Genomic DNA, 23,824 nt, shown 5'->3' with positions numbered 1-23,824 from the left:
CATGTCATAGCAGGATACGGAGAGGAGGCGTGTGGTTTAGTTAATATGCAGTGTTTTCTCCTACCAGTTGTGTCAAACATTCAGGTGTATAATCTTCCATAACGTTTACAGTTTCCCACAAAATATGTACAAATAAAACACTTACCTTGTTGCTTTGTGACAAAAGATTATTTCAGGGCAATAAAGAGTTTTTGGAAATAAACTTCGCCCACCTGTCACAAAAAGTAAGATAACAAACACTATGCACCTCGAAATCGATTGCACCTATGTGCAGTCTGGTGATCATACAGGTATAATTTCATGATTTAAACGAGAATGTAGAAAAATGTTGGTGCGAATGGATGCTGTAAGAAATACAGTTAACTAATTATTCTGTGCCATCTAATAATCAACACCATGACGACGGACAAATTGGCGTCTCAGTGTATTTTGATTATAATACGTTAGCCTCCTTGCGACCTTGTTCTAATACCTCGTAGGAACAGGCATAAGTTGTTGCATTTTGAACACCGAGCAGTAACACACAAAGATAGTAGTTGCAAGGATACAAAGAAACAATACTATTCACGGGTGTGGATCCACTTCATCATTAGAAGACTAAACAAGAGGGAAACATTATGAAAGCAACGCTGATTTGTATACATTATTTGTATAGATCGGAAGAAGAAAAAGCGCAGAACTGCACAGTGCCCGCATTTTCCCATTAGTTTCTGTCCACACCCATGGGTCTGATTGTTTCTTTGTATCCTCCCATCTACTAAAATTAGATTTGAGAGCAACGACAGCTACAGCGTTCGAAGTATTCATAGTATTGTATACGTGTGTGTAAATGTCTTCCAACGCCCACTCAAAGAAGACAAGGATACAAAGTCTAGCTACCGTATTATATATACGCCTAGAGTTTGTGGATGAACTGAGACAGGTTGATAATCATTCTGAATATTTGGAAGTACTGTACCCATTGGTGTTAAACTCGTTTTAAACCAATGATACCCAGAGCTACAGGAACACTACTTTTGATACCTCTTACACAAAATACTTATGCAGTGCTACCAGACGAAAAGATCAACCTGACACAAACTGTGGGAAGTTTGTCTCGCAACCTTCGTACCTGTATAAAGAGCTTTCCCTATTTGAGATATCAGTGAACGTTGCTGCATAAGACAATTTAAGAAGAAACTAAATTCCTTCAGCTACGACAATGTTTAAAGAAATCGTCTTAACGGCACTAAATCGTCGTTTGTGAATCGTTTACTGGCTGTACTCTGCCGCATTTCGCTGGTTGGAAGGAAAAAGCTTACTGACAAATTTCTCACAAGGAAAAGGGGGACGAAATGTCTCCCACTGGAGATCATGTTGTTCTGTGTAAATGATTACAAAATCAGCTAAAACGAACAGTGAGGCTGTCAGTATAAGAACATTACTGTTGTCAGTCTGATGCTGCACTGCCCAGGGCCTGTAACAATAAAGGGCCCGTTTAAGTCAGGCATATTGTATACAGAAGTGGAAGAGAGAGCACTACTAAATTCCACAATCCGCATGCATTACATACACACAGAAATTACTGTTACAGTGTAATATTGGAGCCCAACGAGTGAATTGCATATTTTCCGGTGAAAAAGAGCACTGGCAAACAGTCTTCGCTACCTTAGCTTACTTACACTGGTGTCACTCTGAGCTAGAATTTATGGTCAGCTACTAAGTATAAGGTTAATGAGTCGGATGCTGGTTTTGCAACTGTGAAATACTTTCCTACATTATAGAAGTGAATATTAAATCTGAGCTAATAATGCGAAAATTTTGTTCTGGGAAGAGTTTATAATGAAAATCTTTGTTTATTCCAAAGGAAAACAATTGATTTTCTAAAACATTCTCTGCCATATACATCTTGAAACAGGTCACGTCGACCAAATCTTGTGGAAGAACTGACAGCGACGATAACGGAAGGCAGTAAGATCCCTTGGCTTTTGGTTTGGTGGTAATGGGCAGCCATTTCTAGGCGCAAGTAAATTAAGAAAGGGAGCACGTTTTTGTTATCAAGTAACGTCTTCATCAATTACTTTAGTTTTAATGTAATGTGCGAATAATTATATTAACATGAAAAGGACTCCGTAGACAGGGAAAGAACCTCTTCTAGGGCAACTACTTCTATAATGACCAAAAGCCATTAAATGATCCTCAAGCACATGTGTTCCAGCAACGGTATGAAGAAAATGATAGTAACAATGATGGTAATAATCGAATTATCTGGTAACTTCACACTTCACAGTGGATTTTTTCGAACTAAGAAATTTTCTGAATTAATGAATATTTCTAAATGGCTTTCCATCGAGGCTATGATGCCTAGAAGAGTCTTTACATCCTGCTGACATGAGAATAGGTTAATCTCCACGTCAGAAGATTGCTTCTGGTGGCTCTGAGTACTATGGGACTTAACATCTGAGGTCATCAGTCCCCTAGAACTTAGAACTAATTAAACCTAAGTAACCCAAGGACATCGCTCACATCCATGCCCGAGGCAGGATTCAAACCTGAGACCGTAGCAGTCGCGCGGTGAGATTGCTTCAACTTAACCATTGAATAGACTCGCATTTTTTCCACCGTGACTACTTTTGTAAGCTAAGCACATCCTCCGTTACAGCACACTCCTGGGGCTGGGAAATGTGGCCACAATGGTCTGGTGGCACGAACTATCACAGGTGCAATGCGTGGGTTCAGGCATTTACTTTTAAGAGGCACAAACATCTTTACTTTACCCCTGGCAACCTCAAGAGAAAGACATAATCCAGAATCCGCATTAAGCATCACGTTTCCTCATTACCAATTGGGCAGAGCCGGTTTACGTTGGGAAATGACATAGGCGGAAGTCATGGTAAACAGAAATGATGTCTCCAGTAAACTTACTTACATTAGAAAATTTTATTTTATTTGATGAAACGATAGCCATTTAAAGGAACAGGGCTCTTATTTTTCTTGTACTTGATTGAACTAGAGACGTTGAAAAATTTGGTGCTGGACTCTGATTCGAATACGTATCTCATCTTTCGAGGATCTGAATCTCTCGGGACAGTATAGTTCAATCATTTCGTTCCTTTTCCCAAGACTGCAATCTTCTCTAGGTCTCCTCCAAAGGTAAGTATGTGGGTCCGAATCCTGATCCAGTACAAAAATATTCATAATTTCATTTCAAGCCCTGTCACGTGCATACCAGTCTGCTAGTGAAAATTAACGTGCATTTTTAATGTCTGTTCATGTGTTGCCAACAATTGCTATAGGTGTCGTTATTTCTGGTCAAACACGCAAACATCTTACTGTTGGTGAGTAAGCAAGTGTTACTTAAGCTATGTTCGTGGATGATGAAGAAGGACGGTAGGTGTGCGGTTCGATTGTCGCTCAGGCACAAAAATTTGTATCCTTCAAACATCTAGCAGTTGGTAAGGAAAACCGATACTTAACATTTGATTTTACTTAGTTAACAATCCGATTGCGTGCTGGGTTCGTTTCTCCGTCACAGAACTTCACATCATGCGCTTCATCTTTAAATGCATGAACACTTTGTTCCTTCTGAATGGAGGTATATCACACATATTTAGTTGTTAGTTAACAGGGACGAAAGGGCCTTTACAGGAGTCCCGGTTTATTACAAAACTGTCTTTTTTTAAAATTTAGATTTGGTTACTGATATTGGCGAAAATTTCTGTAATTCGTGCCTCTTCATGACTAGTCATCAATATGACATGATTAGATTAGTTTAGATTAATACTTATTCCATAGATCATGAATACGCCATTTCATAATGATGTAGAACGTGTCATTTCAATGAAAGATTTCTTTACATGCCATGATTCAGTTTCTTTGCAACAATTTTTTACTCTCTCTCTCTCTCTCTCTCTCATTATTTTTTATTTTTATCCCTCTCCCTCACTCTCTCTCTCTCTCTCTCTCTCTCTCTCTCACACACACACACACACACACACACACACACACGCACTCACACGCACACAGTCTTTTTTTATTTTTATTTGTTTGTTGTGCTTGACTATCGGCGAGGTATGAAAACGTTCGTCAATGATTTTCTTAGTTTTGAGTACACTTGCGAAAGACATATAAAAATAACTATGAGAGCTACTGATTTATGAAGCTTAGTTTGCAGTCAGTTCTGAGTATTATTAGTAACTATGCTCCAGTCCCTAAACCCAGTTACAGAAATGTGAAACGGACGGATTACGTATTCCAGGCCGTAGCAGCCGCGTCTTTGAGACGTCAGCTATGGTCACTTCCCAGCCCACTGTAGGATCACGTCGGTTCGTCTTCTTCCTGCTGGTAATGTAACAGAGATTTGGCAACAAGGCAAGGTATATTTGGCAACTCTGTGATCGACGAGTTACTTCCTGGTGTGCACGGAATTAAACCTCAAAGTTCACTTGATTTTTTTCTGTCATTTCCATTGAATAATTTGAGTTATTATTAACGCTTGAGGTGTAAAGAAAGATTGTAAATTTACGGTTTTCTGCCCAGGAAAGCCGTTGCACGTGAAAATCGCATCTAATCTCGTCCTTTAAATAGCGGTTTACGAGTTCTAGCCACTACTCGTCTCTTAAGAGCAGACGTAGAGGCATGGCGTTTTCCCTAGCTCTGTGGAAACGTGCTAACGTGAGAGAAAGCGTCTGTTATGGTTTGCGGTTCCAGTCTTGCTGGTTGTAACGTTTTTATCCCTTCTGTGAAAGAGCTACAAGCAGTCAGATCACACATCGATAAGGAAATCGCAAGAAAATACTTTCGGCTCATAGTGCAATGGTGAAAAACTTACAATGCTACACAACAGGTAACGCCTCTTTCCGCTGCTGACACACAAATTTTGGGTTTCTAGGAATACATAACTTTATTTATGAAATGCCACATTTGCATACCACTTGAGTATGACACAGCATACCAATCAAACACAGACCCAAGCGAAATCTAAGTGATTAGTATTTTACTAATTAGTGCCGATTGGGGCACGCTAGTGTACAGATACTCAGTTTTATTGAAACAGACTTTCGTCGTAAGGTTATCGTGGGTAGTTTTATTTCATTTCTTGTAATACAATGAACAATTTTCGTACGGTTTCTTTTAGTGTTGTTAAAACATTAGTTACCATGAGGGAGAAATTAATAATCAACGATATATGCGAATTCTCTGATGTTATCTATAACAGTCTGACAATGCACATGCAGTTTATTGATTGCATGCATGTAGAAAACTTGTTCCGAGTTAAAGCTATCAAACAAGGTTTTATGAAGAATAAAATGTCACTTCCACATGACAGCTAATGTAGAAAATTCTTTTCTGACGTATTTTGGCACGATGCGCTCTCCCCATACATAATACAAAAGCTTCGAGATGCATCTGCAGCCTGTCAATCTATTAAACCTGAAAAGAACAAAATGTCGCAGATGTTAGCCCTTTTTCCACATGCGACTATTTTGGGTTGAGAAGTGAAGGGAATTATGTTCAAAGTTCCATTACATCGATAACTTCAGCAGAAAGCAGTATGGCATTTTAAAAAAATGTTGCAGTGAATGTACCCAAACTCGATACGTCTTACCAACAGTGCGCGACGCTTACCGTTACGCTACTAACTGACACATAGCTACATCACCTCCAGAACTCAACAACAATTCCTCTAGAACTTGCGCATTGCACAGTGCTGTGAGATAATGCATATGGCCGGATCTAGACCTCTGAGAGACAGACATATACAGCTTTTCTTTTGCACTGCACGACGTTTTTAACAAACAGATAGCGCAATAGAGTAGCTCAAGTCGAAAGGAACACTTCTTGTTTAAATTTCTGCATCCGACACAGTTGGCAGTTCTGTGTAGGTGTCAGTTACGTGATTTTATTTCGGTGATTACAAAATAGAGTAGAATGTAGGGACTGGGTAGCCGAGGCAGCTAGTTCATGGCGATTCGGTCAACCAAGTAAATGAATGTACTGAACATGCTGCAAACCACTACAGGGAGTCTGTGTGTCAGAATTGTCATCCACTGTGGCGCAACATTGTTATGGTGGAAAAATGAGTGATAGAGAAGAAAATTTGGTGGTCTCTTGGATTGGTGCTAGATTCATACACTTATGGTCTGGGCTCGATTCCAACTTCTGCTGATGATTTTTGATAAGGAGAGACAGATTCTGTTCTCTTCTGGCTAAGTGAAGAAGGTATAATGGCGTTGTGGTCTGACATTCATGTTAAACATGATATTCGTTTTCTACCAAGTAGACGTTAGGCTGAACCACATTAAAGTCAGGAGTCGTGACACGTAGAAACGCCATCAACAGTAACCTTTCTTATACTAGTTATTTATTTCTAGTGACGAAACAAATGCTATGTAGCGTTACAGGACACTTATTCCATCTTTTATTTGAGCTTCTGCATGTCGATAAAATTGATTCTGATCTGAGAATGCAACTCAGACTGCCCTTAACGCGGAATCTGATCCCTTCGTGACAATGCAGCTCGACTGCAATTTGTTGTTTGCTCAAAAAAGCAGATTCCTCAACATCTCCACCTATTGCGCGTGAATGGGTTCGAATCCCGGCCTCGCAATAAACCTTTCATTATGTATTATGAAGCTCTAGCATGAGAACACCTATCTGCTGGTGAGTAGTAATTTGGATTTTTAATGTATTTTCATTCGTTGTCAACACTAACGGTATCTGACATTTTTGAGTCCCAGTGAGATACAAAAGTGTTTGCGAAATCATTGTAAATTCAAGGATGTCATTCCGAGCTGCTGGTGGAGAAAAATTCGGTAGCTGACGTCTCTTTGTGTGCAGTCAACAACGATTTGTGTGGGGCTCGATTCCCAGTCAGCACTGAACTCTTCGTCATATTATTTCTAGTTCAAACATGCTCACATGTCGCTGCTGGTGTAACAAACCCATTTTTAACGTTCGTTTTCTCTAGAATATAACAGCGATAGGTGCCAGGTTGGAGTCCTGGGAAAGAAAAAAAAAAGTTAATATTTCGTCTCGTCATTTCAGTTAAAACATCTAGCTACTGCCGAGAAAATCCGATATGTCACAGTTGATTGTGTTTCGATGACAATCCTGTTAGGTTCTGGGTTCGAATCCCTGTCCAACACAAAGCTTTACCTCGCGGCATTTCAAGTAAGTTACTTGTAAAGAAGCAATATTTAACATCTCTCGTAGTTCGTTAACAAGGACAATAGATGCTGGGTTGGAATTTGCGTCCGTTAACAATGTTTACGTTATGTAATTTAAAGTTGATATTTGCTGACTGATACTGTCTAAAATCGAGGTATATCACTCTCTGTATGCCTAGTCAGGAATGACTGTTAGTTTCCGTCAGTCACGAAGTCTTTTCTTCGTCTGCATGACCTGGGTTCGAATCCATATGCAGAACGAGACGGTTCGTCGTGTCATTTGAAGTTCATACATATTCTCAGCTAGCTGCTCGTGAATAACTTAAGTTTTTAATGTCATTTTGTGTTAAATAATAAGTACGGTATGTTATTTTGAAGAGGAAATCATGAATACGACGAACTTACTATGTGAATTACCTATCTGATGTGATAATGAGAGTGGTGACATTTCATGTATGTCATTTATTGTAATAAATGTGAGCTTACAAGCCTGAAGAACCATCTTATCTGTGATACGATGTTCCCTGATATTTGCAGTGCTTTGGTATGAATTTACATCTTGAGTTATTGCGATGCAGAGTAGTGTTTTCTAGTGGTGACTTGTTGGAACCATTTTCAATACTCAAACGACTATACCGAGGGGCGATTGGAGGACCTGCTAGACAGCTGCGCTATGTGGCTTGCATTCGATCAGGCGAAATGCAATTCATTTCGTTCGGATACTTTTGAGCATGACTGTACATCGAAGAAGCAATGACTCAGATACAAGAAATGTTCACGAGTGGGATTAAAATGCAGGTTCAAAGTATCTCAATGATAAATTCGCTGTTGACATTGGTGCCCTCAGTGAAAGTGAAGAAGCATTACAGGAGCTGCTGAATGGAGTGAACAGTCTCATGAGTAGACAATATCGATTGAGGGTAGATAGAAGATAGACGAAAATAATGAGAAGTAGCAGAAATGAGAACAATGACAAACTTACCATTAAAATTGCGGATTACGAAGTAGATGAAATATGTCTAAGAAGTACACCTAGGAAGCAAAGCAAACCATGAGAGCCGGAGCAAGGAGTACACAAAAATCAAACTAGCACTGACACTGGCCAAGAGAAATCTGCTAGTATCAACAAGGCTTTAATTTGAGGAAGAACAGCATTGTATTGTGGACTACGAGGAAACTGGAACAGAAGAGAATCGAAGCATTTGGGATGTGGTGGAACAGAAGAACGTTAAAAGTTAGATGGATTGTTAAGATAGGGAATAAGGAGGTTCTCCTTAGAATCGACAAGGAGGCAAATGTCTGCAAAACACTGACAAAAAGAATGGACAGTATGGTATGAAGATGAAAAGATTGTCACAGGAGAGGAATTCATGGCGGGCCGCATGTTGGGTTTGGCGTAGGAGAGGGACGGACGAACTGGAAGTGGCTTACATCAAGATCTGTACTTACCTGAAGAGGCAGACACGCGAGGGCAGTTGATATTACTGCATGTAAAATAGCTTACTTCACACTATCACTCAGCCTAAGATAGCTGTTAAGCGAGTACCAGCAACGGGAAACAGCTTGTAGTTTTATATAGGATGAATTCAATGTGACAAGGAAGAGAGGAAATGATATTTGAGAGAGACTGTATCTAGTGTTTCGACTGCTTGCTTGTCTCCACAAAAGCAGTTCACTTAATAGTTAGTATGTATGCACATTTGAAAGCCCCTGTTACTACCCTGAAGTTACCATACACAGCGAATAACAACAATCTACTGCATTACTAGTACGACATATTCCTCACATGTAGTTGAAGAAATTATGTTATATGAACTTGGGCCTGGGAATGCTTTGTTTCCGTGTCACAGTTCATTTTTTCCAACGAGTTTCGACGAGATCAGATTGTAAATTCTCATAGTGAGCAAGCATAGAGAGACTGAGCAACTGCTGAAGCAAGTCATCAGCACATATTTTCTGTCAGTGTTGTTGGTGACTGTTTAGTAGAGCCTCACTTTCTTCCACCCACGTTCAACAGACAAAGTTGCCCTAATTTCGTAGAGAACGTTCTACTGATCTATTAGCAGATGTGCCTTTAGTTGTGCGACAAAATATGTACTTCATTCACGATGGAACACCTCCTCATTTTAGTGTTAATGTTCATTGGCATCTAAATAATAGATTCGGTGACAAATTGATGTGTAGAGAAGGTCCAATTCCCTGGCCTTCACGCTCTCCAGACCTAATCCTACTAGACTTTTATTTGTATAGGGCATTTGAAAGCTCTTGTGTGCGGAACCCCAATACAAGATGTGCAGAGTCTCCGTGTCCGTGTTACGGACGGCTGCGGAACCATCTGCAGTACTCCAGGGTCAGATCAGCGCATGCGAGATTCACTACCACGGCGGGTTGATGCATGTATCAGCGCCGTCAGAGGGCTTATTGGACATGTCCTTTGAGAAAAAGGTGGTTTGCTGGTGCTTTCTGTTGGTGTGTCTTTCCCGTGATTAATGAGTTAGAGAAAATGAGTTGCAACATGGGAACAAAGCTTTCCAGACCAATGATCATATAATGCAATTTCTTCATCAACGTGTGACGAATGAGTCCTGCAATTAGTGCTGCACATTTTTGTTACATCTCCTTCGTCTATCCGCAAGAGCTAATACGTTTTATTTGAGTTGTTTAGGTCTATCTTCTGAATGCACATAATAGCGGCACCTGGCACAAAACCACACACCTCACTTGCTGCTCAATACACCAATTCCAGACGTCTCGCCTTTCTGTTTTACCACATTTCTTGGGCATTTTTGCGAAAATTTACAGTGTCTGCGTTTATGCACTCGTATTTTTAAGAGTTTTGGAATGACGCAAAAAGTACATACACTGATGATTGGAAAAGACGCGCAAACAAGGAGTTGTCCGACATCAGTGAAAGTTGATAAATATGTTTCTAAGTCTGAAATATGATTGTTCTAAGTTCGCACCAGTCGCACAACAGTGGCGCTACTGGTGCCACTATGAGGATGCAAATCAGGTTTGCTTTCGGTATACGCGGTAACTCTTTTTGTTCCCTTATTGTAATTTTGATACCTGTACAAACAACAGGTAGGCAGGCAACAGCATTCTACGCTGCTCTTCAGCCTTAGAGTAGACTATGAGAAAACAGATAGAGTACTCATTATTGACATAGTGGCAGGTAAAAAACAGTAGACATAGAATACAAAAACACGGAGCCGTTCACACTCGACGATAATCCACACTACAAGCTGTTGACACGACGAACTAACACTGATGATTTCGATGGCACATGTGAACGATGGAGCGTGACGGCGAACACTAAACACAAAACACCGTGGCACACACGAGAAACGTATGGCGATGATCTCCGGCGCGCGAATGTCCACGTAACGTGTGCGAGTCTGGGGACCTGCCAAGAGGGGAAGAAGGGTGAGGGGGAGGGAGAGGGGAGAGAAAAGATGCCAATGGCAGAGGAGATGGGTGGAGGAGTGGAGGGTCGGGGGTACGGGAAGCCCGGGGGAGGAGTGGGGAGAAAGGGAGGAGGGAGGGAAGGAGGAGAGAAGGTAGAGAGGAACAAACACAGGAAGAGGGAGGGAGGATCAAAGTTGGTAGGAGGGGTAGATGGAGGGGAGGAGGGCATCATCAGGGTGGGGGAGCTGGCGGAAGCCAGAGGGTGTGGAGAGTGGAGAGATGGAGAGCGGGTGGGACGTGGAAGTACAGGTGCGGCAGTGGACAGAGGTGGGAGAGGATGGGAGAGACAAGCAGGTGAGGAAGATCGAGTTTGCAGGAGGTGTAGAGGATCCGTATCTGTTCGAGGAAAAGGAGGAAGTTGGGGAAGGGAATTAGGTCGCACAGGATCCACATGGGGGAGGCCAGACGGATACGATGGGCGAGGCAAAGAGCATGGCGTTCTAGGATCAGGGTGGGCATAGCAAAGGATAGGGCGAATGAGAGATTTATAGGTATGGAGGATGGTGGAGGGGTCCAGACCCCAAGTTCGGCTGGAAAGGAGTTTGAGGAGACAGAGGCGGGAGCATGCCTTGGCTTGGATCATCCGGAGGTGGGGGGTCCAGGTGAGGCGACGGTCGAGGGTGACACCAAGGTACTTACGGGTGGGGATGAGGGCGATAGGACGGCCATAGCTGATGATGTAGAAATCGAGGAGGCGGAAGGAAGGGGTGGCTTTGCCTACTATGATTGCCTGGGTTTTGGCAGGATTGACCTTAAGCAACCACTGGTTGCACCAAGCGGTGAACTGGTCAAGATGGGATTGGAGAAGGTGTTGGGAGCGCTGATGGGTGGGGGCAAGGGCAAGGAGGGCAGTGTCATCGGCGTACTGGAGAAGGTGGATGGGGGTGAAGGCGGCTGCATGTCCGCCGTATCCAAGAGGTACAGAAGAGGAGAGAGGACGGAACCATGGGGCACACCAGTGGAGGGGAAATAGGTGTAGGAATCCGTGTTGTGGATTGTGACGTAGGAAGGACGTTGGGAAAGAAAGGAGCCGATCAGACAGACGTAGTTAATAGGAAGGGCGAAGGTTTGGAGCCTGAAGAGGAGACAGGAAATGCCGCATGCGGTCATAGGCTCGTTCAAGGTCAAGGGAGAGGAAGATAGCGGAACGACGGGAATTAAGCTGTTCGGAGAGGAGATGAGTGAGGTAAAGAAGAAGGTCATCAGAAGAGAAGGATGGCCGAAAGCCACACTGTGTAACGGGAAGGAGGTGGTGCTGGCAGAGATGCTGGTGGACGTGTCGGGTGAGGATGGTTTCCAGGACCCTGTTGAAGACCGAGGTAAGGCTGATGGGATGGTAGGAGGAGACAGCGGGTGGCGGTTTACCGGATTTAAGGAACATCACGATACGGGAGGTTTTCCACAGGTCGGGGTAGTAGCCCAAGTTCGGCCGGAAAGGAGTTTGAGGAGACAGAGGTGGGAGCATGCCTTGGCTTGGATCATCCGGAGGTGGGGGGTCCAGGTGAGGCGACGGTCGAGGGTGACACCAAGGTACTTAAGGGTGGGGATGAGGGCGATAGGATGGCCATAGCTGATGATGTAGAAATCGAGGAGGCGGAAGGAAGGGGTGGTTTTGCCTACTATGATTGCCTGGGTTTTGGCAGGATTGACCTTAAGCAACCACTGGTTGCACCAAGCGGTGAACTGGTCAAGATGGGATTAAAGAAGGTGTTGGGAGCGCTGAAGGGTGGGGGCAAGGGCAAGGAGGGCAGTGTCTACATCTACATCTACATCTACATTGATACTCCGCAAGCCACCCAACGGCGTGTGGCGGAGGGCACTTTACGTGCCACTGTCATTACCTCCCTTTCCTGTTCCAGTCGCGTATGGTTCGCGGGAAGAACGACTGTCTGAAAGCCTCCGTGCGCGCTCTAATCTCTCTAATTTTACATTCGTGATCTCCTCGGGAGGTATAAGTAGGGCGTACTGGAGAAGGTGGATGGGGGGTGAAGGCAGCTGCATGTCCGCCGTATCCAAGAGGTACAGAAGAGGAGAGAGGACGGAACCATGGGGCACACCAGTGGAGGGGAAAAAGGTGTAGGAATCCGTGTTGTGGATTGTGACGTAGGAAGGACGTTGGGAAAGAAAGGAGCCGATCAGACAGACGTAGTTAATAGGAAGGGCGAAGGTTTGGAGCCTGAAGAGGAGACAGGAAATGCCACATGCGGTCATAGGCTCGTTCAAGGTCAAGGGAGAGGAAGATAGCGGAACGACGGGAATTAAGTTGTTCGGAGAGGAGATGAGTGAGGTAAAGAAGAAGGTCATCAGAAGAGAAGGACGGCCGAAAGCCACACTGTGTAACGGGAAGGAGGTGGTGCTGGCAGAGATGCTGGTGGACGTGTCGGGTGAGGATGGATTCCAGGACCCTGCTGAAGACCGAGGTAAGGCTGATGGGATGGTAGGAGGAGACAGCGGATGGCGGTTTACCGGATTTAAGGAACATCACGATACGGGAGGTTTTCCACAGGTCGGGGTAGTAGCCGGTGGACAGGACTACATTGTAGAGCCTGGCCAGGGTGGAGAGGAAAGAGGCAGGAGCTTCACAAAGGTGGCGATAGGTGACACGATCGTGTACAGGAGTGGTGTTGCGTTTTGTGTGGAGTGTAGCGATGAGATCTTGTGTAGTGATAGGGGCATTGAGTTCTGTGTGTGCAATGTTTTCCAAGTACTGGAAACCAGGTGCGAGGGGAGGGACAGATGTGTCAGTTCGATCGCGGACATCTGGGAAGAGGGAGTAATCGAACTGGGGATCGTCAGGGATGGCAAAGACATCGGAGAGGTAGAAGGTAAAGTGATTGGCCTTAGGAATGTTGTCAGCTAAGGGTTGGTTATCATGAAGGAGAGGATAGTAGGGGGGGATTTAGATCTGGTAAGGCGGCGGAAGGCTGACCAGTATTTGGATGAGTTGATAGGAAGGGTAGCGTTTAAATGGGTGCATGTCTGTCGCCAGTCCTGGCGTTTCTTAGCCGTGAGCAAGTTACGGATGTGTCTCTGGAGTTGCCGGTGGCATCGTAGTGTGTCCGGGTCACATGTGTGGAGGAATGCACGGTAGAGATGGCGGAATTCACGGAGGAGAAGGACGGCCTGTGGGGGTAAGGTAGGAAGGTGTGGGTGGATGGCGACAGAAGGGTCGTGGGCCTCCACAGCCTCAGACAAGGTCTGCTGGAGAAAGGAGGCTGCATGGGTAATATCATCAGGGTGGCAGTAGGTGAAGGGGTGGCCATCGACCTGGGTGGATAGGGTATCCCGGTAGGCATTCTAGTCAGCACGGGAATAATCATGGATGTACTTTGGGGGAGGGTCATGGCGGGGGTTGGGGCAGGGGCGACGAATGTCTGAAACGGTGAGGAGGATAGGGAGATGGTCACTACCAATGGGGTCCAGGACATTCACCGTTATGTGGCCAAGGAGGTTAGGGGAGGGTGTGCTGGGGAATGGGGACAAGGTCGCCTTGAAGGGAGGAGAGGAACCGATGCCACCGCCGTAACTGGGAGGCGGAACGACAATGGATGTTGAGGTTGGCGGTGATCACATAGGAGGAGAAGGTACGGTCAATGGGGGAGAGGAAGTCGAAGGGAATAGGGGCGGTAGGGCGGAAATAGATGGTGGCGCAAGTGATGGTAAGGCCAGGAAAGAACAGACTAAGGATCAGGTGTTCTGTGGGGTCAGGAAGGAGAGGTTGGAGCCGAACTGGGACCTGATGGTGGTGACCAATGGCAACTCTGCCACGCGCTATAATGAAGGGATTGTCAGAGCGGTGAAGGAGGTAGGGCGAGGTGTGAACGGTGTGGTGTGGCTGAAGAAAGGTTTCATTGAGGAGGAAGGCATCCATGTGGTGGGTGGCGAGGGTGTGCATGAAGAGGTTCTTGTTGGCAGGAAGGGAACGGATGTTGTTGAACAGGATACTGTGCTGTCGTGCCATGACAGGGATTTAGACGAGGTTGTCGAGACGGGAGAACATGAAATGGGCCTGGTTGTGGGAGTAGGTGGCATTCATTTTAAGGTGGAAGACGGAACGGGCAGCAAGGGATATCTGCTGGAGGGTGTGAGGGCGCTGGAAAGGGAGGACATTCTGTAGAACAATGGTGAGGAACCTGATGATGGGGGCCTTGCAGCACTCAGCTGTTGTGTGTGCATTGTAGTGAAGACACCTCTGGCACCGAAGGGATTGAGGAGGGGAACGGGATGGGTCGACCTTGTATCTCTGGTTGAAGAGGAGGGCACCCTCCTCCAGGAGGCGGTCAATGGAGGTAACGTCTTCCAAAAAAACCCACATAAGGTGGGTGGGACCAGCAGAGTTAAAAATGTGGCAGACCTCCAACGATGGATGCGCCTTAAGCTCCGCCAACACCTTCTCCTCTGTGATCGTCAGACTAAGCCGAGTGATCACGGCGGTGAGGGTCGGTGGGTGATGCGGGGGTTGATGCTGTCAGGTAGGAGATGGGGAAGGAGCAGGGGTGAGGGAGGCCTTGGGGCCAAAACGGGTGATGGGGTGGAGGGACAGGATGTCAGTATGAAGGGTGAGGCTTGGGGAGGAGATGAGAACAGAGTCTCTGCGGGGAGTGAGGAGGGAGATGGGGGCTCCAGGGAAGTGTTGGCAGGGGAGGATGGAGAGGTTCTGGGCCTTGAGGAGGGAAGGGTTGGGATGAGAGAGGAGGTATTTGTAGGAAGAGGAGGAGTAAGTGGAGGGAGCAGGGCCTGGTGGGGAGACATCCATGGCATCCTGGGGGGGGGGGGGGGGGAAGGAGGGCAGGGTGGGGCCTTTTTGGGAACTGAGGAGGTGGTGGTGCCACCAGGGCGTTTGAGGGCAGTGGAAGGGTGAGTGGTGACATGTGGGACGGGAGCAACAGGGAGGTGGCGGGAAGTGGCAAATCCCAGCGTGGACACAGTAGACAGTCCCAGAGATGGCGATGGTGAAGGCGATGGCGACAGCGATGACGGTGATGGCGAAGGCGCGGGGGGAGAGCTGGGCATGGGCAGTGGCCCGTCAGGCCACCACCCTAGCTGGGGCTGCAGTGACAGGCTGGGGGAGTGGGGGGAAAGGATCAGAGGTGGAGGTGTGGGAGGAAGAAGCTGGGGAGGGGGCGACGAAGAGCGAGTGCGAAGGGAGAGTTAGAAGAGGAGGGATGGAAAGAGGGGGGGGGGGCAACTGGGCACACCATGTAATGGTGGTGGTGGCGGCGGAAGGCGAAGTATAAACTATGGCAGAGTTGTTGGTAGTGGCAGTGGTGGTGGGGGCTGACATGACGACAGGTAGGAACTAAGACAGTACAGGACGAAAACGAGAGAGGAAAACCGTGACGGACGAAGGCGGGCGAAGACAGACGAAGACGGATGAAGACGGACGCCAAAGTCCCACACTGCTGGCGCTGGCGACTGCTGGCAGGAACGCCGCAGCTACTGCTGCCGCGGACGGGGCCGCCGCTGCTGCTGCTGCTGCTGTGGGCTGGACCGCTCCTGGCTGGCTGGACCGCTGCTGGCTGGCTGGACCGATACTGCTATCGACTGGCAGGCTGGCTGGCTGGCTGGCTGGCACCTGCAAACCTAACACTTCGATTAGTGACAAATCACGAATCAAAGGGTGGTACTCATTGCGAGGTACCGCCTGAGATGCCTACGCGGTAACGGTCGTGAGCATTAGTTTTGTTTCAGATTGTAGCTGATGAATTTATGTTAGTTAAGAACGCCTTTAAGGCGACAAAGGCCATTATCAACACCTCACTGAGTTTTAACAAGGTCGTGTATGAAGGCTACGAGAAGATGGATGTTGCTTCTGGTATTCTGCAGAAATACTTGGCAGGAGTGCAGCCAATGTACATGATTGCTAGAAGCGGTGGTCACGAGAATGTACGGTCACAAGAAGCCCGAGCTCCATACGGCTACGTAGCACCACTGGGAGGGAAGACAACTGTGTTCAACAGATGTCTCTGGTCCGTCGTATTGTATCTGCAGCAGCAACTGGAGCAGTACAGTGACACAACCAATAGTTACGAGTCGGTTACTTCAAGGTCAATTCAGAGCCAGAAGCTCAGTATCTTGCATTCCACTGACCCCAAACCACCGCCATTTGCGAGGTAATTGGGAGGCTGTTGTGTTTTATGATGAAAGCTAGTTCTGCCTCAGTGCCAGCGATAGCTGTGTGTTGGTTAGAAACAGGCCAGTTGAGAGCCTGCTACTAACCTCTCTATGTGCTAGACACACTGGACCACATGTGGAGTTATTGCGTGGAGTGCGATATCATATGACAGCAGGAGCAGTCTCCTGGTTATCCCACTCTCCCTGGCTATAAATTTGTACGTCAGTCTGGTGGTTCGACCTGTTGTGCTGCCATTCGTGAACAGCATTCCGGGGGCTGTTTTGCAACAACGTAATGCTCGCCCGTTTACCGCTGTTGTAATTCAACATGCTCATCAGAGTGTAGTCCATGTCGCCTTGACCTGCTCGATCACCGGATCAGTCTCCACTAGAGCGCATTATGGACATCATTGGACAACAACTCCAGCATTATCCACAAACAACATTAACCGCCCGATGACTGGGTGTTGTATGATGTCCTTAGGTTAGTTAGGTTTAAGTAGTTCTAAGTTCTAGGGGACTGATGACCATAGATGTTAAGTGCCATAGTGCTCAGAGCCATTTGAACCATTAACCGCCCCTGTATTGACCAAATAAGTGCAAGTAGCATTGAACATCATTCCACAAACTGACATCCGGCACTTGTTCAACACAATATATGCGCATTTGCATCCTCGCATTCAACATATTGGCTGCTGCAAAATGTACCAGCATTTCACATTTACAATGATTCATCTCACGCTTGTATTAACCTATGATCTCGCAACGTTATTCATAGAATATGTTACCTAGACAAATTTATTCTTGAAATGTCATTATCCGACATTAATTATTTTTTGGTCTTTGGATTTTTCCCGTTAGTGCAGTTCCATTAAGAAAACATACTTGCTCAAATTTCCCAGTTGTTACAAGACTGAAGAGTATTACCCACACAGCAAAATTACGTGTCCTCTGTTTACTAATATTTGCCGAAAACATTGTTGCGAATTTTTTGATTGACTCCCTTTCTTAAAAATGAGACTTCGAATATTTGTAAACGTTATTTAAGATTTTTCTGCAGTCCAAAGCGCTAAAGTTCAATGATAGCTTAGGTGTTACACTTTGCCTTAGATGAACCACCGCAAAAAGGAGTCTAAAAATATGCCATGAGAAATTTAAGTTACAAGAATACAAATCGTAACTGGAAGGTGCTGACACTACCTACTTCAGTAACGGGCCTCCACAGCCGCTCCCGGAAATCGTTGACCATAGCAATTCGGATCCGATAGCGGATGATACGTAAGGCCATCAACCCCACCAGCCGAAGCTGTCGCCCGCGCCCGTCTACTGCCACTGTCATTCTGACGTCTCCCTCAAACCTGAGACCCGAAACAGCTGGGCTCACCTGATGACACCCTAGCCACACACAAGGGCACAATCGCAACTGCTGCTTAGGGCCTTTTGGTTTGAGAACCTCTCCACAGCTCACCGGGTCTAAAGCTGGGCTGTCCATCAGATACGTCGCGTCGAACAAGGCCCGTCCCACCACTTTCACTGGCTGAACTACTAAATGCCGCTCGCTTGTCTTGCAGGGAGGCGGGCACGAGCGCTCGTGGTGACAGCCTGGGGTCTCAGCTTCCTTTTCTCCATACCCAGCATGATCTTTTTCGAGGAGCAGCCCATCCAAGGTAAGTGATAAGCTATGCGAATAAGAGGGTTTCCATTAATTTCCACTATCATTTCAAAAAAAATCTGAACATGGAAACTGTTAGAGAGCGAACATTCTGGTACTTGTACAACGTTTTGCAGCTCTCAGAGAGTGTTTCTGTTGTGCTAGACATTCAATGTATGTCCCACTCGCCGCTCGTAGAACATCAAGGCAATATTCGAGCTCCGATCATGCATATGTGTATCGGTATTGCAGTATCGACAGCTCTGAGTGTTTCATTGATTCGTGCACGAAGGATAGCAAGGGTAGTAATGCCATTGCCAGGTGTTGAGTCATTAAGCACAGTACCCACACATTCAAACCCCTATGTGCAGATACGCAATCATGCTGGAAGTTTATTGGCTGTTGCGGCTCTTCGATCGATGGTAGGAAGAAATGTTCGAGCATGTCCGGGTAAACATTTCCCGTTATGGTTCTCTCTGCGAAGAAAAAGGGGCCTATCTACCTATCGTGCATTTATTAAGGCCAGCATGGAATACGGGAATGAATACCGTAGTGGACGATCGTTTGACAGTGATGGTTGGTGCATTCGCACTTTGCACGCAAAGCGGCGTAACCGCGTATCAAACACATTATGAAAAGTTGATTTTGCTTCTTGTAATCCGCTTGATGCACGGCGATTTAACTTTTGGGGTCTGCGTTTGGAGATGCAACTTGCACTTCATCAACAAGTACTTCAGACAGAAGGGGAAGTCCACTTCGAGGAAATTCGTTGACGCTGCCTCTCTCTTTGAAGTTTTTCAACCATCTAATTATTCTTGTTTCTGCTGGTGGTGAACTCCCATATTAGCATCGACAGTTCCGTGGTACCATTGTAACAGATTTGGATTGTGCATAGGGGACTGATGACCTCAGAAGTTAAGTCCCATAGTGCTCAGAGCAATTTGAACCATTTGATTCTGCATACGACATGACACCTTGCACCTTCTCCTGGTCTGTTGCCATTTTGATGCACTCCAAACCTGCAGCAGAGAACAAACGAAAAAAAATAATTTAGAGCTACTAAGCATTTTGCAAAAAACCACGAGTCTCTGTCTTTAAGTTTCCCACTTAATGGTTTTCTGAAATAATAGCGCTTTATGGACACTCTTCGTAACCGTTTACAGCCACAACCTGCACTTACTCATTATTAGTATAATCACTATATACCGACCGTTTAGCTCTACTCAGCTACATCTTCACTCCACAAGCCACCATACGGTATGTGGTTGACATTACGTCTGGTACCTCTGTCCTGTTTCAAAAGTGGATGGAAATGGTTGTCAGTAAACCTCTGTATGCGATGTAATATTCCTAATTTCTCGCTGTTGTAATTTCGTGGGACTTTTGTGGGAGGGACCAATGTCTTCCTGATTACTGTCTGAATCTCCTCTCCCGAAATTTCAAAAGTAAACGCCTCTTTTCTACCGTCTATTACTGGAGTTTGTTGAGCATCTCCGAAACACTCTCCCGCCGACTAAAGGTCCAGTCACAAAAAGTGCCGCTTTTCGTTGGATCTTGTCTATTCTCCTATTAATCCAACCTGTTTGGGGTTCCATGCTGATGAGTAGTACTCAAAAATCGGTCGAATAAGTGTCTTACTAGCCACATCTTTCGTGGATGAATACGTTGAATTTATTTATGTTCAGGGTCAACCGGTAGTTCGTGTACCATTCATCGATCCTCTCTACGGGTCATCCTGGAATTCGCTACAGTCTTCTGGTGTTTGCTGCCTTATTATAGACAACTGCTTCATCTGCGAGCAGCCTAATTGATATTCCGATGTTATACACAATAAAATTTATAAATATTCTAAATAGTAATGGTACTCTAACACTCGCTCGAGCTACTCGTGACCTTACATTTGTCGATTCTCACTAAGGTGACAAATTTAGTGGGATAGCGATATGCACATATACAGATGGCGGTGACATAGCGTACACAAGGCATAAAAGACCATTGCATTAGCAGAGCTGTCATTTGTACTCAGGTCATTCGTGTGGAAGGTTTTCCGACGTGATTATGGCCGCACGACGGGAATTAACAGACTCTGGTAGGTGGAGTTAAGTTCATGGAGCTTTCCGTTTTCGAAATCGTTAGGGAATTCAATATTTCGAGATCCACAGTGTCAAGAGCGCACCTAGAATACCAAAATTCAGGCATTACCTTTCGCCAGGAGCAACATCATGGCTGACTGCCTTCACTTAATGCCCGAAAGTGGAGGCGTTTGCGAAGTTGTCAGTGCTAACACACAAGCAACACTGTTTGAAATAACCGGACAAATATATATGGGATGTTCGACGAACGTATCTGCTATGACAATACTGCGAAATTTCGCGTTAATGGCCTACGGCACCAAACAACTGACTCACGGTCCTTTGCTAACAGCATGACGTCGCCTGCAGTGCCTTTCTTGGACTCGTGACCATATCGGTTAGACCCTAGCCGACTCGAAAATCATGATCAGGTCAGATAAGTCCCGATTTCAATCGCTAATAGCTGATGGCATGGTTTAAGTTTGGTGCAGACCCCACGAAGCCATGACTGCAAGTTGTCAACAAGGCATTATGCAAATTGGTGTTGGGTCCATAATGGTGCGGCTGTGTTTACATTGAATGGACTGGTCCAACTGAATCAATCATTGACTGGATTTGGTTATGATCGGCTACCTGGAGACCATTTGCACGCACACCCATTCGTAGACTTCATGCTCCGAAACAACGATGGAATTTTTATGATGACAATGCTCCATGTTCCCGGGGCAATTCGAGCGAATGGTTTGGCCTCCCAGATCGCCAGACACGAATACCTTCGAATATTTATGGGACACAATCGAGAGTTTAGTGTTTGTACAAAATCCTAAACAGCAACACTTTTTCAGTTATGGACTGCTGTAGAAGCAGCATGGCTCAGTATTTCTGCAGTAGACATCCAACGATTTGTTGAGCCCTTGCCACGTCAAGTTGCTGGATTACGCCGGGTAAAACTTCCGACACGATATTAGGAGGTTTCCCATGGCTTTTTACGCCTCATTGTAGTTCCATTAAGAGCCACATGTTAGTTCTATCTGCAAGAATATACTGAATCTAAGAGCAGATCTGATCCGATACCTGCTAAAGTCATATTGTTTTCGCTAAATTACAGTCTGAAATTGTATCAAAGACCCTCCTTATGTCCATTACCTCAGCATCAATCTGGTGGACATTGTTTACGGCGCTAAAGATCTAGTGGGTGATCGGAGCGGGCTGAATTCCGCTAAATCTCTCTTTGCGGAATCTATGTTCATTTTTATAGAGGAGAGTTTCGTTTTACAAAACCCTTATAATACGTCAAAATAAAACAGGTTTCTTAGTTCTATGATAGATTCACATCAGTGATATAGGCCTGTAATTATGTTCATCTGACTAACGACCCTTCACCAACTGACGAGAAACAAATAGACATGACACTACGTCTATGCGACTGTCAAACTACCTTAGACACTACGAACGGAACTGAGGGAGAAGGAGGACTGGATGTGAGGTTACTTTAGCTCCCACCCATATTCACGATTTGAGTTGCTGAAGCCGTCTACGATGTAACGTTCCTCGAATCATTCTTGCGCAGAATACGCTCGGTAGAAGGGATGCGGTTGTCTTGGATGGCGCTATCACCGTTAGGAGAATGATTGGAATATTTTCAGATCCACATTATTCGTGCGTTCTCCTGAGAATACAAGACGGTTAAGTTTAAGATATAAGTCACTTCATATAATACTGCTGTCAGGGCTTTCATCAGCAACACCACAATGCCTTTAATGCGGGAAACCCACGAGCCAATCTACAGACTGAAGTAAAATCGGTAATTCGTCAGCCAAAACGGCACACCCACAGCACGAGGTGTCGAATGTCTGCTCTGCGATTGGTTGGTCCTCGGTCGTCACAAATCTGGTACTGGTCTGAACATAACTGTAATGCGTTTTGAGATGTTCTCGTGCTACACCATATGTCGCTGGGTCCTTTGTTTGATATGACTGTCATCCTTTCTATGTTATTTTCAGATGATCATAGTTTGACATTTCCCTGTATTCACGTCAGTCTCCATTTGCAACAAATAGACTTTCCAACAACTCAGAAAATCAGTATGTTAGAAGATTACTGGGTCCTGCCCTATACAGAATGCAGTCCGCGTTACTTACTATAGCTCAAACTAAACCTGACTTTATCGACGTACTATTGTTATTTGTCAAATAACTTCTGCTGCGGCCGCAGTCTGTAGCATACCAGCTTCCACCATCTTTAATATACCAGCTTATGGTAGTGAACTGAGTAGTTCTTTGTCCATTACGGCTGACACGCTACAGCGCGGCTTCCAATGAAATTGGGTGCCTACGGACAACCGGTTGTGCGACAAGATTCTTGATTTCCTGACAGACAGGTCACAGTTCGTAGTGGTTGACGGTGAGCCATCGAGGGTAAAACAGGTGTGTTATCTGGGATTCCTGAAGGAAAAATTATAGGTCTCGTGCAGTTTTTAATGTCTGTAAATTTAGGACACAGTTTGAGTAACCGTGTTAGACTGTTTGCAGAGGACTCTGTAGGTTACCGCCTAGTATACTTATCAGAAGCCGGCCGGTGTGGCCGTGCGGTTCTAGGCGCTTCAGTCTGGAACCGCGTGACCGCTACGGTCGCAGGTTCGAATCCTGCCTCGGGCATGGATGTGTGTGATGTCCTTAGGTTAGTTAAGTTTAAGTAGTTCTAAGTTCTAGGGGACTGATGGCTACAGATGTTAAGTCGCATAGTGCTCAGAGCCATTTGAACCATTTTGAACTTATCAGAAGATCAAAATGAATTGCAAAATTATTTATACAAGATATCTGCTTGGTGCGTAAAGCGGCAATAGACCCTAATTAATAAAAAAAAATTGTGAGATCCTCCACATAAGTAGTAAAACAGTTCCGTTAATCCTTTCGTGTTTAAAACTTATTTTACATACAACTGAAAAATAGGTCAAAAACTGTCTTCCGTTATGGTAACGGATAAAAGATTTTCAGGTGACCTATTTTGAAAAACAGTGATGTGAGACATATGTGTGCCACGAACCGTACTAGGCACACGTTTACATGTGACTCAAGAGTTATGAAAGTATTTTTTTAGTTTTTCGAGAGATTTTATCAGCACACGAAATACGGAAAATAGTATAACAAAGCAGCAGCAAAACACAGTATTTTCTCGACAGTGAAAAACACGAAATATAATATTCAACAAGAAATTTCGAGATAGCTTAGACATATCCCATGGCAATGTTTTATAAATCCTTTGGACTTTTTGGGTTGCATGTGTCCCATTAAATAAAATTATGCAGTATTCAGCAGAATTACTGGCGAGTGTAGTTACGTTTCAAAATGATGTCTATGACGTATTAGAAA

At 45.2% G+C, this 23,824-nt stretch overlaps 1 protein-coding gene across 1 annotated transcript in view; it reads left to right on the top strand.

Annotated features, from left to right (window-relative positions):
• LOC126412944 (cardioacceleratory peptide receptor-like) overlaps nucleotides 1-23,824 on the top strand; it is a 403,969-nt gene that overhangs the window by 313,679 nt on the left and 66,466 nt on the right. The window contains exon 4 of the mRNA XM_050082836.1: nucleotides 18,302-18,397. Coding sequence (XP_049938793.1) covers nucleotides 18,302-18,397 — 96 coding nt within the window. The remainder of the gene's footprint in view (nucleotides 1-18,301; nucleotides 18,398-23,824) is intronic.

This window comes from Schistocerca serialis, chromosome 7 (assembly GCF_023864345.2).
Source record: "Schistocerca serialis cubense isolate TAMUIC-IGC-003099 chromosome 7, iqSchSeri2.2, whole genome shotgun sequence".
NCBI classification, from domain to species: domain Eukaryota; kingdom Metazoa; phylum Arthropoda; class Insecta; order Orthoptera; family Acrididae; genus Schistocerca; species Schistocerca serialis.
This window is presented reverse-complemented; position numbering and strand designations above follow the sequence as displayed.